Genomic DNA, 15,999 nt, shown 5'->3' with positions numbered 1-15,999 from the left:
GTCGCGGTCGGTCGGGTCGTTTAATTAACTATTTTAAACAATTACTACTTTTAAAAAATGTGTGACAGGAAGCGGGTCAGGTACAATATAATTTATTTAATTTTTGCGGTCCAAGTTGCGGCAACTGCGTTTACATGGGACAGGAGATTTTTCAGGTTTCTCCCAGGCAGTGACTTCATATTAGTAACTCAGAGGTACATATTGGTATCAAAATGTGCTTATTAGTACTGTATCTAAATGGTACATACCAGTGATGCGTGGGTTGATCTAAAATGAGTGGGTGCCTTGGGTCACCCACGGTTACCCGCGGTTACGAGTCATCCAAAACTATTTTTAATGATATTCGGGTCGCGGTCGGTCAGGTCGTTTAATTAACTATTTTAAACAATTACTACTTTTAAAAAATGCGGGACAGGAAGCGGGTCAGATACAATATAATTGATTTATTTTTTGCGGTCCAAGTTTCGGGCGAGTTCGTTGAAAACCTCAGTCGGGTGCGGGTTGTTTATACATTGACCCGCGCATTATTGGTACATACTAGGACTGGGCCGATACCACTTTGTGTCTGATACTGATGTCGATACCACAATATTTAGTATCTGTCGATACCAATCCCGATCCGATACCATCTCTATCGCCCTATAATCAATTAAGCTGCAAATGACACATTTGTTAACCATAAAATGTAAAGTAAATGTGTGAAGTAAGTATGATAAACATAAAAAAGTATGTCCGGACAGGTCTCATCTATTGCTTATACTTAGCTATGGTTTCTACTTGCCGCGCTTTACAGCATGTTGCTTATGTCATGTTTTTACGGCATGTTGCTCAGTAAGTCGCCTTTATGTCAAGTTGCCATGACAGTTAAGGTCTGTGTTGGTATCTGATCGGATTGTACTCCCTGACATCTACGATATTCGATCCGGCCATTTTAGCCAATATCGGACTAATATCAGTACAGAATATCAGATCGGCCCACCCCTAGTACATACTAAGGCCTTTTTAACTGGAAGTGCTCCAGTGACAGCTTCGAACTATTTTTAGACCTTTTTTTTACAAGTGCCCAGTCATTTTAACTCCCTTATAAAATAATTGATTCCAATTCCCAATTCGCTGTTTACCACAAATTTTATTTAAAGATCTATTTTAGTTCAAAGCAACAGCAGTGATATTGGGTGATTGCAGCCCAGCCTCTTTAGTTGACATCATCTCCTCTGTGTGTCTCTGGATGCCAGGATGTTGACTCAAGAGAGCCACGGGGCAGAACTTCTGTTTGAAATGTCACAGACAGGAAAGCGCCAGAGATCAATCCACGCTCTGTGTCACACAGAAACACACACAAGACAAAACAACACAAGAAAGGGGAACAAATTAAATGAGGCTCCCTCCTGCCTTTTTCATTGTAGCGCTGGCTATCCGTCCGGACCCACATTTAGACCCGTGTACCTGCAGTAGCCTTTCTTTAAAGGTCTTTTTTACAGGGAAAGGCTTTGATGCTGGCTCCATAATCATGCGGCCACAGTTGCCTGTTTTACTCGCACACGTGTTATCACAGGACGGCACACAATATCTTCGCAGTAGTGACTAGTATTTGCATATTCAAGGCTGATCAATGACTTCTCTATGAATATTTAAACACAGCCGCAGACTAATAAGTTGGGGTGGGGGGAACTATATCTTCGGCACGTTTTTGCAGAACGAACTGGAGTTTTAGGGGCGGTTGCGGCAAGCCCGCGTGTGACAGAATTCGAACAGCTTTTCAAATTGACACGGAACGCTCGGATGATCGTTAATCATAATTGGACACATATTTGCATATTGCAGTGTCAGTGGCGTCGTCGTTGGGATTGTTCATGCATTAGTGTTCATTTTTTAATGGCAATTAGTCTTCATCTCATGATTCATTTATAAAATACTGCTGGCTTTTTGAGCTCCATTAGTGGACGTCCAATGAATCAAGCGACCGTGCGCAGAGAGATCTATCAGATATGATGGCTGTTTGCTGCTTTTAAGCCATCAGCGAGTAGAACCATAAGGGGTGTGCTGGAAAAAGCAACACAGAGACGGTTTTACATCCTTGAAAAGTCTTCACATATGATATGCACAAGTGAGCAATGAAAGGATTGGAGGATGTTATGCACAACACATTTATTATTAATTTTAATGTGTTTACATAGCTTTTTTATAATATGTTTGTTTTTAAAGGTCCTGTTCTTTCTGTCTTTTTGAAGCTTTGATTGTGTTTACAGTGCGCAATATAACATGTTCATATTTCATGTGTAAAAAAAACTTATCTGTATACCCGTTTTCACTGTCCTCAAAACGGGCTGATGTCTTCCTTGTATGAAGTCCCTCCTTCAGAAATATGTATCGAGTTCTGATTGTGTAGTTTGTTTAGTGTGTTGTGATTCGATAGCAGCTTAGCTTTCCGTTAGCTTAGCTGGCGACTGATTTATTCCTGTGGGCGGAGTTAAGTTAAAAAACTGTTCTACTGACATCATTAAAGCAGGAAGTAGATTGCTGTATTCCAAACCGGCCGTTCGCTGTAGGCTTTGACAGGGGAATTCTGTTAAAAAAAATATATCACCTGGCACTGAACTTTGAGCTTTACACTTTACAGGTATTTTTTATGCTATTATAGCAGCATTACAAACTAACTAGGGTTTAAAAAATGGGATCAGAAAGAACGTGACCTTAAATTTGTGTCTTTCTGTCTGTACGTTTGCAGTCAAGAACAACCTTAGTTTTTGTGGTTCAAAGGCGCATCATCACGACAGGTGATGTTTAAGGGTCAAAAGACACTCTCGGTTAACTTCAATGGTTTTGGCACAGTTTTCATCTCAGCACCTGACTGTCAGCCAGCCAACCTATCCGATGCCACATTCTGTGCAAAAACAGCCTCATTTTATTTGCATCAGCACCCAGCTTGCGTCACATTTAGACAACCGTTAGCGAGTGCCATGCACAGAGCGTTAGCTGGGGATTCCTGGGGAGCGAATTCGGATGTGTTCTTGGGTGTGCAACGTTAAGGCTGTCTGGCATTGTGACTTCCCTCTGAGCTCCGCGGGGTACAGAGCCAGAGGCAATGTGCCATGATCCAGCAAGCTGCTCTGCCAGTCGGCCACTAATGTCTGTCTCACTTGGCCCGAGCTGTTACACCAGTGAAAACATTTTTGCCGAGACGAACGTGGAAATCATGTGCTAATGGATAATGCTGTGAATTATTTGGTTGTTAGGTATCATCAGACACAACAACAGATATCGTCTCTGACACTCACTTTTTGGATCCAAAGCCTAGTGATCTGCCAACACAATCTCATGGAAATTCGTAAATATTTTACAAGGTAGCTAATTTGCATGAATTTGTACGATCTGCTGTGATGTTGGCTTTAAGGGCGGAGTTAGGGATGGAGCGTCATTATTGCTTTTTTCCAATAATTGCACATTTTTAGAGATGCACCAAAAGGAAAATTCTTGGCCGAAGGCGAATAAAAACTCAGCCGAAGGTCGAATACCAAATAACCTAATTTTTTAATTTGTATGAATTTGTACAATCTGTTGTGATGTTGGCTTTAAGGGCAGAGTTAGTGATGGAGCGTCATTATTGCTTTTTTTCCAATAATCACACATTTTTAGAGATCCTCCGAAAGGAAAATTCTTGGCCGAAGCGGAATAAAAACTCAGCCGAAGGTCGGATACCGAATTTTTTTCCTATTTATTTTGCACACACACATATATTTTAATGATATTCCGGTCGCGGTCGGTCTTTATATATATATATATATATATATATATATATATATATATATATATATATATATATATATATATATATATATATATATATATATATATATTAGGGCTGTCAAAATAAACGCGTTAATAACGCGTTAACGCAAATTAATTTTAACGGCACTAATTTTATTAACGCGCGATTAAGGCAACACGCAATTTCTGTTTGACCCACAGCTGGATGAATTGAGACGCAGCAAGTGACTGGCGCTGTCTAGATGAGTCGGAGCTTTTCATAAAATTAAGAACATTAAGCTCTCGTCTAGCGAATCCAATGCTCTAAATGGTCATTAAACATCTAAAATGCACGTTTTCTGCACGTGCAGTTTTCTTTATCTGCACGTTTTCTGTGAGGTGTACCGTCCCAAATCCATATAAAGCAAAGATGCGTCTTCTTTCACTTTTTAGTTTCGTTTTAAAAAGCATTCAGAAATTATAGAAAATAGACCGCAGGACTTTCTTGATGTTAAAATAATTATTAAGAGAGATAAAGTTCGGGATCTCATTGATGTTAAAAGAGTTATTAAGAGTGACAAGGCTCAAAAGCGATGTCTGACACAGACGTCTGAAGCGCATGCACACAAATGCGCGAGTGCGTGACACTTCGTGCTATTTATACGCATCTTCAGGAGACTGGGCTCGATATATATAGACATTTAACACAAAATTACAGGTTTAAAAATATCTGTTTTGACAAGAATTCACGCAGGTATGACCTATAATCTGTTATATCTAAAGTGAATGTTTGGTTAACTGTTAAGGAAAAGTATCTGTTGTGTCATTTATATTAAACCCTTGCATTATTTTACAGTCTTAAAGTGGTCTGTCTCAATGTCAAAATTAAACAAGAAAAGAAAAACATATATGTATATTGATATTGTTTTTGCTCTGCATTAACAGGTATAGTTCTGTCATGCTTTATCAGATTCCAACAATTGGTCCTATGGTTTTGAAGTTTTTTAATAGAGAATGTTAAAATATAAATGACACATTTTTGAAAATTTGCTCATCCCAACTCAATTTGCCAGCACAGGTCACAAATGATGCAGCAGCAAACAGAAATGGAGAAAGAACAGGGTCTTCTAAAGGCAAAAACATTTATAAAACTATGACTGATGGTTCTGTTGAAAATGTAAACAGCCTGTTGTAGACATACATTTGCATATAGCATATATATTATCCAAATCCATGCTGATTAGAGCATTAAAATCTTAAAAAGTGTTACATTTAGGTAAATTTAGAACAGATAAAAATGTGCGATTAATTTGCGATTAATCGCGAGTTAACTCATTAAATCATGCGATTAACTGCGATTAAATATTTTAATCTATTGACAGCCCTAATATATATATATATATATATATACATTTTTTTCTGGACAATTTATTCAGCCTTTTCACTTGTTAAACTGAACATCGAAAATTAGTTTTTTTGCTACTTTCTGCAGAATAATTTCGGTTGATGAACATTTGGTGCATTCTTACCGTGGGTTCACACCAGCCGCGTTGAGGCAAATTCACGTCTACCGCGCCTACTTTGCCGCTTGAACATTTTGAGTTTACTCGCTTCATTCACACGTGAAATTCTAGTCATCGAGCCATTCACGCAGAAATTCGTGTCATGGGAGGGGCTTCTGCAACTCCCCTTGCTTCCTATAATCACGTCACTACTAGAGCAAGCTCCTGATTGGTGTATGCGGCGCGTTTTTCCGCCAAAGTTTGCATTTTTTTTATCTTGCGCGTTTCCCATGGCAACGCTCAATTCATGCAATTCGCATGAATTAGATGCGTGAATGAGGTGGAATTGCATCAACTGCGCCGCGCAAAACGCCTCATTCGCGGCGCAAGACCTCAAGACGCACGTAAACGCGTCTTTACATTGACTTAAAATTGAAATCACTCGTGCTTGACGCCTTTACCGTGGCTGGTCTGAATGCAGCACTACACATTTTTGTACATTTGTACAAATAAGGCACTTCATAAACTTGTTATGAATGCATGTAATCAAGCTGCACTGTAAAAAATTTCTGTAGAAATTACAGTATTACTGGGTATTACTGGCAACTAGCTGCCAGTAACTTACTGTAGATTTTACATTTATGTTATTTCATGGCAACAGTTTGTTCAAAGTTAAATGAACATGAAACATTTTCAGTCTTTATCTTCTACAGTAAGTTACTGGCAACCAGCTGCATAATTACAGCAAATTTTTTACAGTGTGGATCTGCTCACATGGACAGCATTTTAGCATTATACTGTAGGTACATTCCCACTATAATGGCTTTTCGTAAAAAAGTCGTAGATTGGCTTACTTTGTCCAGTATCATTTTGACACTCTCAAAGCCTAGTGATTTCCCAACACAACCTCACGGAAATTCATTACTATTTTACGAGGTAGCTAATTTGTATGAATTTGTACAATCTGCTTTCGCCACAGTGATGTTGGGTTTAAGGGCGGAGTTAGGGATGGAGCGTCATTATTGCTTTTTTCCAATAATCACACATTTTTAGAGATGCACCGAAAGGAAAATTATTGGCCAAAGCTGAATAAAAACTCAGCTGAAGACCGAATATCGAATAACCTAATTCTTTTTCCTATTTATTTTGCATATATTTATTTTATTTTTTTTGTAAAAAATGTTCGGCCTTTTCACTTTTTCAGCTGAACAAAGAAAATATTTTTTTTGCTATTTTCGGCAGAATCATTTCGGTTGATGAACATTTGGTGCATTCTTACACATTTTTTTACATTTGTACAAATAAGGCACTTCATAAACTTGTTACGAATGCATGTAATCAAGCTGGATCTGCTCACATGGACAGCATTTTAGCATTATACTGTACACTCTTAGAAAGGATTTACACTTTTACATTTTTGTGCGTTAAGCTTTTAACACAGTATGTGTAATTTTAACACATTATGTGTCATTTTGTGTTAAAATATAACACAAGTTGTGTTAAAATGTGTTGTTTCAGTAATAACACAGAGATGGGTGTATTCGCATTTAGTGTGTTGTCCCAGAATCAGCACTAATGTTTTGTTTTTAACACATTCGTTTTAAAAGTGTACGTACATTCCCACTATAATGGCTTTTCCTAAAAAAAGGTAAATTTCCTTACTTTGTCCAGTATCATTTTGACACTCTTAGTGAAAAATTTAATTAAAAAGTGATAATCCAAAACAGTTGATTCCCATACAGTATGTAAGCTAAATGCAGCTTGCTAGCTTTTTTACCAATATTCTTGGGTAAGGTGGCTGTCCTCCTTTTTATAGTTTTTATAAAATCTGTGAAATATTACCTGGCCACCTAATAAACGCATGGTGATTTTCATAAAAGAACATAAAACCGAGTTAATATTGCTTTTTCAGCAATATCTCTAAATGAGACCTTAACATTTTTTGCAGATGTCTTGAATATGTACTTGTACGTAATAAGTTTAAAAGAAGGGATAGGACGTTAATATGGGATAGGACGTTAATATGGAATAGAACGATATTAAACCATGTGCTACACTGAAAAAATACAACCCGGTATGGCACGACACAAAAAGGTCACGGAAGTAAAGTTAAAAGAAGTTGAAAGAGAAAATGGGAGCTTTGTTCGAGGTGTGGATGGCACTGATAAAAAAGTAATAAAAAAAGATGAAAGGCAAATGAAGATAACGCTCCTCTAACATCCCAGAGATTGAGTAGAAACACCAAACGATAAAACCATCCAGATTCCAATCATTCGTCGCACACTATGTGGAAGTATTACAAAATATTAAACCTCTGGTGAAAAGTACAGAAGACATTAGCATATCTACAACTTACTTAGTTTAAAACAGAACTATGTGAAGCGGTGCATTGGAGGGGTGCGAGTGAAAAGGTCCAATAAAAAATGGTAAAAGTTGAAAGTTAAAGATTAGGGGAGAGGAGACGAGGTGACCGACAGAAAGTTGTAATAGCATAATAGAGAGATTCTCTACATGAGACAACCCGTTATAGCTTTATTCAACATTTCAGCTAGGTCATTCTATGGCTTTTCTATGGATCATTATGTTCTTGAGAAATGAAAGGTAGGTGGGTGAATAGGCTGAGGGGCTGGAAAAGGCAGACGCTCTTTTTCGAAGCGCTTGAGAGAACAAAGACAAGCTACAGAAGCATAATTATGACATCACTCCTATTGAAGTGGACAAGGCAGTATCTCATTCGACAGGTCAGACGCTGTTCTGTCTCACCACCATGCATATATTTTCAAGAAGCCTGTATTACTAAGGTCATTTTGCATGCTAGCCATAGGAAAAGCTTTGATCTATTGAGATTTTATAGCATCAGATTTAATTGGATCCAACCTCTTGAAATGATTGAGATTTATTGTAAAGTTAATATGTACTGCGTTGTCCTCAACTAGCTCAACCAGTCACAGATTCAATCCCCAAGGAACGTATTCTAATAAAATATATTTACAATTACATTACATCTATGCATTTGGCAGATGCTTTTATCCAAAGTGACTTACAGTGCAGTACATGCTGCTATACATTTTTTTTATCAGCATGTGTGTTCCCTGGGTTCGAACCCAAAACCTCACCATTGAGCTTTAAAGGAGACCACCTTAGCACTGGTGCATAATCATGAGTTTGACTCCTGGGGCACACATTAACTGTTATATCTTGAATGCATTAGAATTCGCTTTGGATACAAATGTTTGCCAAATGCATGAACAATTTGTCAAGCTTTTTTTAAGCACGTCGTTTTCTGACCTTCAGAGGCATTGCTGTCATAGATTTGAGTGGGTGAATGCAAGAGACGGACAATTCATTAAGATGTTGTCACAGGTTCGCGCAAGCATTTTACGGCACTGAGATCTAATCTACAATCACCTCCCGCTTATCCAGATGTGTGTCTTTGCTTTTTTCAAGTCACGGGTCTGTGAAGTACCATCTGTTTATCAGCAGTAAATAAGTTTTGAGCTGTTTGTCAGTGACAGTCGTTCTCAGACACAGAGGAAGGGCACATTCACGAAAAGTTCTTTTGAGTTTTTATAATATACACTATACTTTACTCTTAAAACTAAAAGTGTTTCACCATTCCATAGAAGAACGACTTTTTATGGTTCTATAAAGAACCTTTAACACTCCCTTCTACTTCACAAAAGGTTCTTTGTGATGAAAAAAATGTTATTTAAAAGGAAGGAAAGAAATGGTTCTCCTAAGAACCTTTGAATCAATGGTCCTTCCTTTGAGGAACCAAACATGGCTCTTCTATGGCATTGCTGGGAACCTTTTAAGCATCTGTATTTTTAAGAGTGTACTGTGTAATGATTCATAAAGATGTGTCTTGTTCTGTATTCAGACTTTAGGATAGTTCAGGAGAAAAGGAAGTTATAAGCTGAGGTATATTAAGGAAGATTTGCAACGTAGGCGGTGTAAACCATGCATGAATATCTAGCCATGCATCTGTCAAAAGCAGATCCCACTTCCAGTTACTTTTTAATTACAAGCAATTTGTATTTATTTAAAGGTGTTGAATCACATTAACAACAAAGTCAGGGGTGTAAATGTGGATGATAGCAACTTTTAAAATGAATTTTTTTATTTACCTATAATTTGTTTTGCATCGTGACTAATGCAACAGACCTAGAACTGCCACTGATGCCCTCTTAAAAAATAAAATGTGCTTGCACTCCTGACTGCTGTATGTTGTGGGCTTTACATATATACACTCACCTTAAGGATTATTAGGAACACCATACTAATATTATGTTTGACCCCCTTTCGCCTTCAGAACTGCTTTAATTCTACGTGGCATTGATTCAACAAGGTGCTGAAAGCATTCTTTAGAAATGTTGGTCCATTTTGATAGGATAGCATCTTGCAGTTGATGGAGAATTTGTGGGATGCACATCCAGGGCACGAAGCTCCCGTTCCACCACATCCCAAAGATGCTCTATTGGGTTGAGATCTGGTGACTGTGGGGGCAATTTTTGTACAGTGAACTCATTGTCATGTTCAAGAAACCAATTTGAAATTATTTGAGCTTTGTGAAATGGTGCATTATCCTGCTGGAAGTAGCCATCAGAGGATGGGTACATGGTGGTCATAAAGGGATGGACATGGTCAGAAACAATGCTCAGGTTGGCCGTGGCCTTTTAAACGATGCTCAATTGGCACTAATTGGCCTAAAGTGTGCCAAGAAAACATCCCCCACACAATTACACCACCACCACCAGCCTGCAAAGTGGTAACAAGGCATGATGGATTCATGTTCTCATTCTGTTTACGCCAAATTCTTACTCTACCATCTGAATGTCTCAACAGAAATCGAGACTCATCAGACCAGGCAACATTTTTTCAGTCTTCAACTGTCCAATTTTGGTGAGCTCGTGCAAATTGTAGACTCTTTTTCCTATTTGTAGTGGAGATGAGTGGTACCCAGTGGGGTCTTCTGCTGTTGTAGCCCATCCGCCTCAAGGTTGTGCGTGTTGTGGCTTCACAAATGCTTTGCTGCATACCTCGATTTTAACGAGTGGTTATTTCAGTCAAAGTTGCTTTTCTATCAGCTTGAATCAGTCGGCCCATTCTCCTCTGACCTCTTGCGTCAACAAGGCATTTTTGGCCCACAGGACTGCCGCATACTGGATGTTTTTCCCTTTTCACACCATTCTTTCTAAACACTAGAAATGGCTGTGCATTAAAATCCCAGTAACTGAGCAGATTGTGAAATACTCAGATCGGCCCAACTGGCACCAACAACTATGCCACGCTCAAAATTGCTTAAATCACCTTTCTTTCCCATTCTGACGTTCCATTTGGAGTTCAGGAGATTGTCTTGACCAGGACCACACCCCTAAATGCATTGAAGCAACTGCCATGTGATTGGTTGATTAGATAATTGCATTCATGAGAAATTGAACAGGTGTTCCTAATAATCCTTTAGGTGAGTGTACTGTATATATATAAAAATAGTTAAACATTTTACCAATATTTAAAATCTTTTGCATGCTGTGGCACTCTCAAACTAAAATGAAAATCGAATAAATGATATGCTCTTTTGGTTCACTTTTAAAGATACTCGACTCCCTAAAGTGTTTCTTTTTTAAAAACCTTTTCATTTTCCTTTAAAGTGTCACAATTTTCTGTGACTTTCCTGTGAGTTTATTTATTGCAACTTTGTCAGAATCCCATTCCTCCGAGCCTCGGTTTGAAGCCTGAGATAGCAGGTGTAATTTATAGAGTGGCAGTGCACCATGGGTAAATGACTGCGGAACGGGCCTCTCGGGCATTATGTGAAACAGATGGATGAGTTTTATTAAGCATGTGGTACTTAACATTTCGCTGAGTGGGATTTCAATAAAGGAAATAAATGTTAGCATTAACAACACCTCCCTACTGTATGTGATATGCCATGATGGCTTCCTATTCTAGAGATGATATATTTTAACAAACGCTTGTTGTCTTGAAGTTATGAATATCTGGCTTTTCGTCTGCAGTGGGTTTGAGAAAGAGAGAGATGAAGAGGTTTTACCACTTAAAAGATTTATTTGGCTGAATTTAAAGCTTTTTTGTGTATGTTAAAGGAACTAGATGTCTTCATAAAGCTCATTTCTGTAGGTTACACGGCCATGTTTTATTCATACAATTATTGCAGTATATTTCCCCTGAAATATCTCTGACATAACCTTGCTTGGATTAGAAGATGTTTTCCTTATTTTTTTACTCATGATCTTTATGAAAACTATAATCAATAAAGAAAGCTTTATGGATAAAACATGTATGAGATGCACTTTTGAATAAACATGCTGGTAACCTTTGGGGATTTCTGGCTTCTCTTTTAACTAAGCACTTTTATTGATTGATTTCTTTAGCAAAGGCCTGTTGTGTCTAGACTTACAAACTAAGGACATGGCCTTAAAATAAAGACAGTGTGGGCGTTAATTGACATTTTCTTGTTTTCTTTTAGCATTACCACAGAATAAAGACTGAAACTTGGCATTTATTTAGACTAGCACCTGTCAGGTAGCGGCACTGCTCTTGTGTGAAGCGTTTATCTTTGTTTTGAGCACTGTCCCTGAGAAGGCCCTTACATAAGATTAATTGTAAATAAGCAAATGGATATTTTGGTTTTATAGATTTCTGGTCAGTCCAGTACTTTATTTTTTTGTATGCTGATTGACATTAAAGGGACACTCCACTTTTTAAAAAAATATGCTAATTATTCAGCTCCCCTAGAGTTAAACATTTGATTTTTATCGTTTTGGAATCCATTCAGCTGATCTCCGGGTCTGGCGGTACCATTTTTAGCATAGCTTAGCATAATCCATTGAATCTGATTAGACCATTAGCATCGTGCCAAAAAAAACAAACAAACAAAGAGTTTCGATATTTTTCCTATTTAAATCTTCACTCTTCTGTAGTTACATCGTGTACTAAGACCGACGGAAATTTTCTAGACAGATATGGCTAGGACTATATTCTCATTCTGGCGTAATAATCAAGGACTTTGCTGCCGTAACATGGCTGCAGGAGGCGCAATGATATTACGCAGTGCCCGAAAATAGTCCCATGCTATTGAAAGATACCAAGGGGACTACTTTCGGCTACTGCGTAATATCATTGCGCCTCCTGCGCCTTGTAACACCAGCAAAGTCCTTGATTATTATGCCAGAATGAGAGTATAAATCCTAGCCATATCTGCCTAGAAAATCGCAACTTTTAATTTTCCGTCAAATTTAGTACACGATGTAACTACAGAAGAGTCTCGTTTTTAATAGGAAAAATATTGAAAATCTTTGGTTATTATTTTATGCGCAATGCTAATGGTCTAATCAGATTCAATGGATCATGCCAAGCCATGCCAAAAGTGGCACCGCCAGACCCGGAGATCAGCTGAATGGACCCCAAAACTGCAAAAACAAATGTTCAACTCTTGAGGAGCTGGAAAATGAGCATATTTTCAAAAAAAGTGGAATGTCCCTTTAACATATGAAATGATAATGTTGAACTACTAAATAAAAAAATACTGTAGTTATTTTGAGGTACAGTAAAGCTGTGACTTGAATAAAATGATTGGTTGATTAAATCCTAATTGCTCCATTTTATCAGTTAATTCACAAGGTAAGCATTCATTTAAGATAGGTGGAGCTTTTCACTGCATATTGACAGCATCTAACAAGCATTAAAGCGGTCGTTAAACAATTACTTGTTCTGTAATTAGGCTACTTAAGCTTGGTTAACTCTTATCATGACTCCAGTCTTTCTGTCTTAAAGGTCTAGATTAAATAAGTTGTGTGTGTGTGTGTCACTTTTGCTAACTTCCTGACTGTTTTCTTCTGTGTCCCCAGACTCTCCCCACCACGCAGTATGAGCTGGAAATCGTGGCAAAAGATATGGCAGGAAGTGAAGTGGGACTGACAGGAACTGCAACAGCTACAATCACCATCACAGACAGAAATGACCACGCACCCGAGTTCACTCACTCACTGGTATGATTGATCTTTTTAAGACTGTTTTCCTCTTTCAGTTCCTTCACTCTTAAAAATAAAGATTTAAAGGTGCAATCCATAACTTTTGCCTCTGTATTGTCATCTCAGTTTGAAACATAAACTTAAGGTTACATACTTATATTATACGTGTATAGATAAACAAGACAACAGACACATTGTAGACACATTGAATAAAATTGTAGACATAATTGAATTTCTAGATTAGCAGGTGCTTCACATCTAGCTATTTTTCACCTTAGGAATAACTAAATAATGCAAGGCAGTAGTCTTTTTCTCTGATTTTCTTTGAAATGATTCATAGCAGATTGATCGAGTTTAAAGGAATAGTCTACTCATTTTCAATATTAAAATATGTTATTACCTTAACTAAGAATTGTTGATACATCCCTCTATCATCTGTGCGCGCGCACGTAAGCGCTGGAGCGCGCTGCGACGCTTCGATAGCATTTAGCTTAGCCCCATTCATTCAATGGTACCATTTAGAGATAAAGTTAGAAGTGACCAAACACATCAACGTTTTTCCTATTTAAGATGAGTAGTTATACGAGCAAGTTTGGTGGTACAAAATAAAACGTAGCGCTTTTCTAAGCGGATTTAAAAGAGGAACTATATTTTATGGCGTAATAGCACTTTTGGGAGTACTTCGACTCGGCGCAGTAACACCCTCCCTCTCCCATTATGAGAGTGAGAAGGGGAGCGGACTTTTCAGGCGAGTCGAAGTACTCCCAAAAGTGCTATTACGCCATAAAATATAGTTCCTCTTTTAAATCCGCTTAGAAAAGCGCTACGTTTTATTTTGTACACAGATGATAGAGGGATGTATCAACAATTCTTAGTTAAGGTAATAACATATTTTAATATTGAAAATGAGTAGACTATTCCTTTAACAACCGCAGTCATCTGAACTTCTCAGTCTAAAAGGCTCTCGCCAGTGTCCTCACCTGTCAATCACTCAGATCACACAAACACAAACAAAACATCCCTGCTGAGGCGGGACCCGGACCCTTCGCTCCGATACTCCGACCTTGCGGAGACAAAGCCACGCGTACATCAATCACTTTAATCTGAGGTGCACAGGAGTGACAGCTCTGGTTCACAAATACACACACAAAGGTGATCGACTGGGTCAATCTCGCTAGTGTATCTTCTGTGACCTCCTGTTTGCGTTCTGAAGTGATCATGTTGTGGTACTCAAGGTCTGCCCTAGTGATGATGGAGCGCTGTGTGTGTAGTACTTGCTAATGTACGTAAGGACTATTGGCATATTCTGTGTTATAGCTACTGGGTATATAAAACAAACATTTTTCAGTTTTCTGCTAAACAATCAAAACTACGGGCGACCTCTGACATTCAGCGATATGAAACCCAGAGGGCAGGAAAACTGCACTGACGCTATGTGCAAACTTAAGCTCTATGTCCATTTTAGCCCACCTGTGATGAATTTGTCAGAAAGTGCCACACTTGCACTTTGCTGGGCAGCTGAGGAAAAATGTACGGCAGGCACTTATTTTTGAGTTGGATGATTTTTCGAGGAAGTGCCCTGAGCTGTTGTCAGGTTCTCAGAGACTTGTCCACCCAACGCTGGCCAGTTCCCGCGATGCATAGCGGTGCCTGCGTTAGGGCTTTTCTGATTTGTCAATAAGGACAAATATTGCTGTAGATGTTTGGGGTATCTGACAAATGCTTCTGTTTCGCTTCAGGGTGTCAGACATCATGAGGAACAGAAATGCAGTGTCAGGTAAAAGTTTGGACACACCTGACTGACATTATTTACTGTCATGTGTCATTCCAACTCCGCAGGTTTTTTGCTATGTGACAAAGAAAACATCAGCATAGGGTTTTGGAATTACTTGGGTGAAGGTTTTCAATTTATTTATTTATTTTTGAAAATGCCAAGATTATCTATCAAGTCCTACGAAGTTATGTACCTTTAGTACGAATTTCTGCATTTTACGTGATTGTATCACGATTTTTTGTTTATGTGTCATTGTCACATATTGGTTACTCAACTGCTTTTTCCTTTTTTCAAACCATTCTCGCTTCAGTTTAGGGTAAGATTTGGTGTTTGCGTTAGGATGTCACTTTAAGTATTGGTTTAAACAGTTTTTTTTGTTTTATTTTTTATTTTCTGGTTTTTAAACCATTTTCGCCTGGCGTTAGAGGTAGAGTTGGGTTTTGTAAGGATGTAATTTTAAGTAAATCTAACCCTAAACCGAAGCGCCAATGGTAAGAAAATAGGACAATACAGTTGAGTAACAAATACGTGACAATGACAAATAAACGAAAAACGCGGAAATTTGTGACAGTATCACGAAAAAGAATAAAAATATTATGTGAATAGGTACGTAATTTCGTGAGACTGGGCTGAGAATATACATATTATTCATGTTTGGCTATTTAAAGAATCTGAAATTTCTTGGTCATTTCCATATAGGTTAATGTGGAGAACATATCAGACAATAAAGACACAAATTGGTTCATATAGACCCCTTGCACGTGACGTCACGCTCTACTCGCGCGAATTATGGACGCCATGATGGACGGCGGAAGTGCCATGTTGTAGACGGACGGCAAGCCGAACAAGTACGTTTTTTTTTTGTTCGTTAGGGTCATTAAATGGTTATTTCGTGTTGCTATGATGCACCTACCATTACAGAAAAGTGGCATAAATACATTATTTTTACATGAATGTTATTGTTTAATGCTGCAGTGACACCATA

At 38.2% G+C, this 15,999-nt stretch overlaps 1 protein-coding gene across 1 annotated transcript in view; it reads left to right on the top strand.

Moving 5' to 3' along the window:
• cdh13 (cadherin 13, H-cadherin (heart)) overlaps nt 1–15,999 on the top strand; it is a 469,469-nt gene that overhangs the window by 360,563 nt on the left and 92,907 nt on the right. Inside the window, exon 8 of the mRNA XM_055174957.2 lies at nt 13,118–13,258. Within this exon, the coding sequence (XP_055030932.1) occupies nt 13,118–13,258 (141 nt within the window). The remainder of the gene's footprint in view (nt 1–13,117; nt 13,259–15,999) is intronic.

This window comes from Misgurnus anguillicaudatus, chromosome 15, assembly GCF_027580225.2.
Source record: "Misgurnus anguillicaudatus chromosome 15, ASM2758022v2, whole genome shotgun sequence".
Taxonomy (NCBI): Eukaryota; Metazoa; Chordata; class Actinopteri; order Cypriniformes; family Cobitidae; genus Misgurnus; species Misgurnus anguillicaudatus.
Note: the sequence above shows the minus strand (reverse complement) of the source record. Positions and strands in the feature narration are given on the sequence as shown.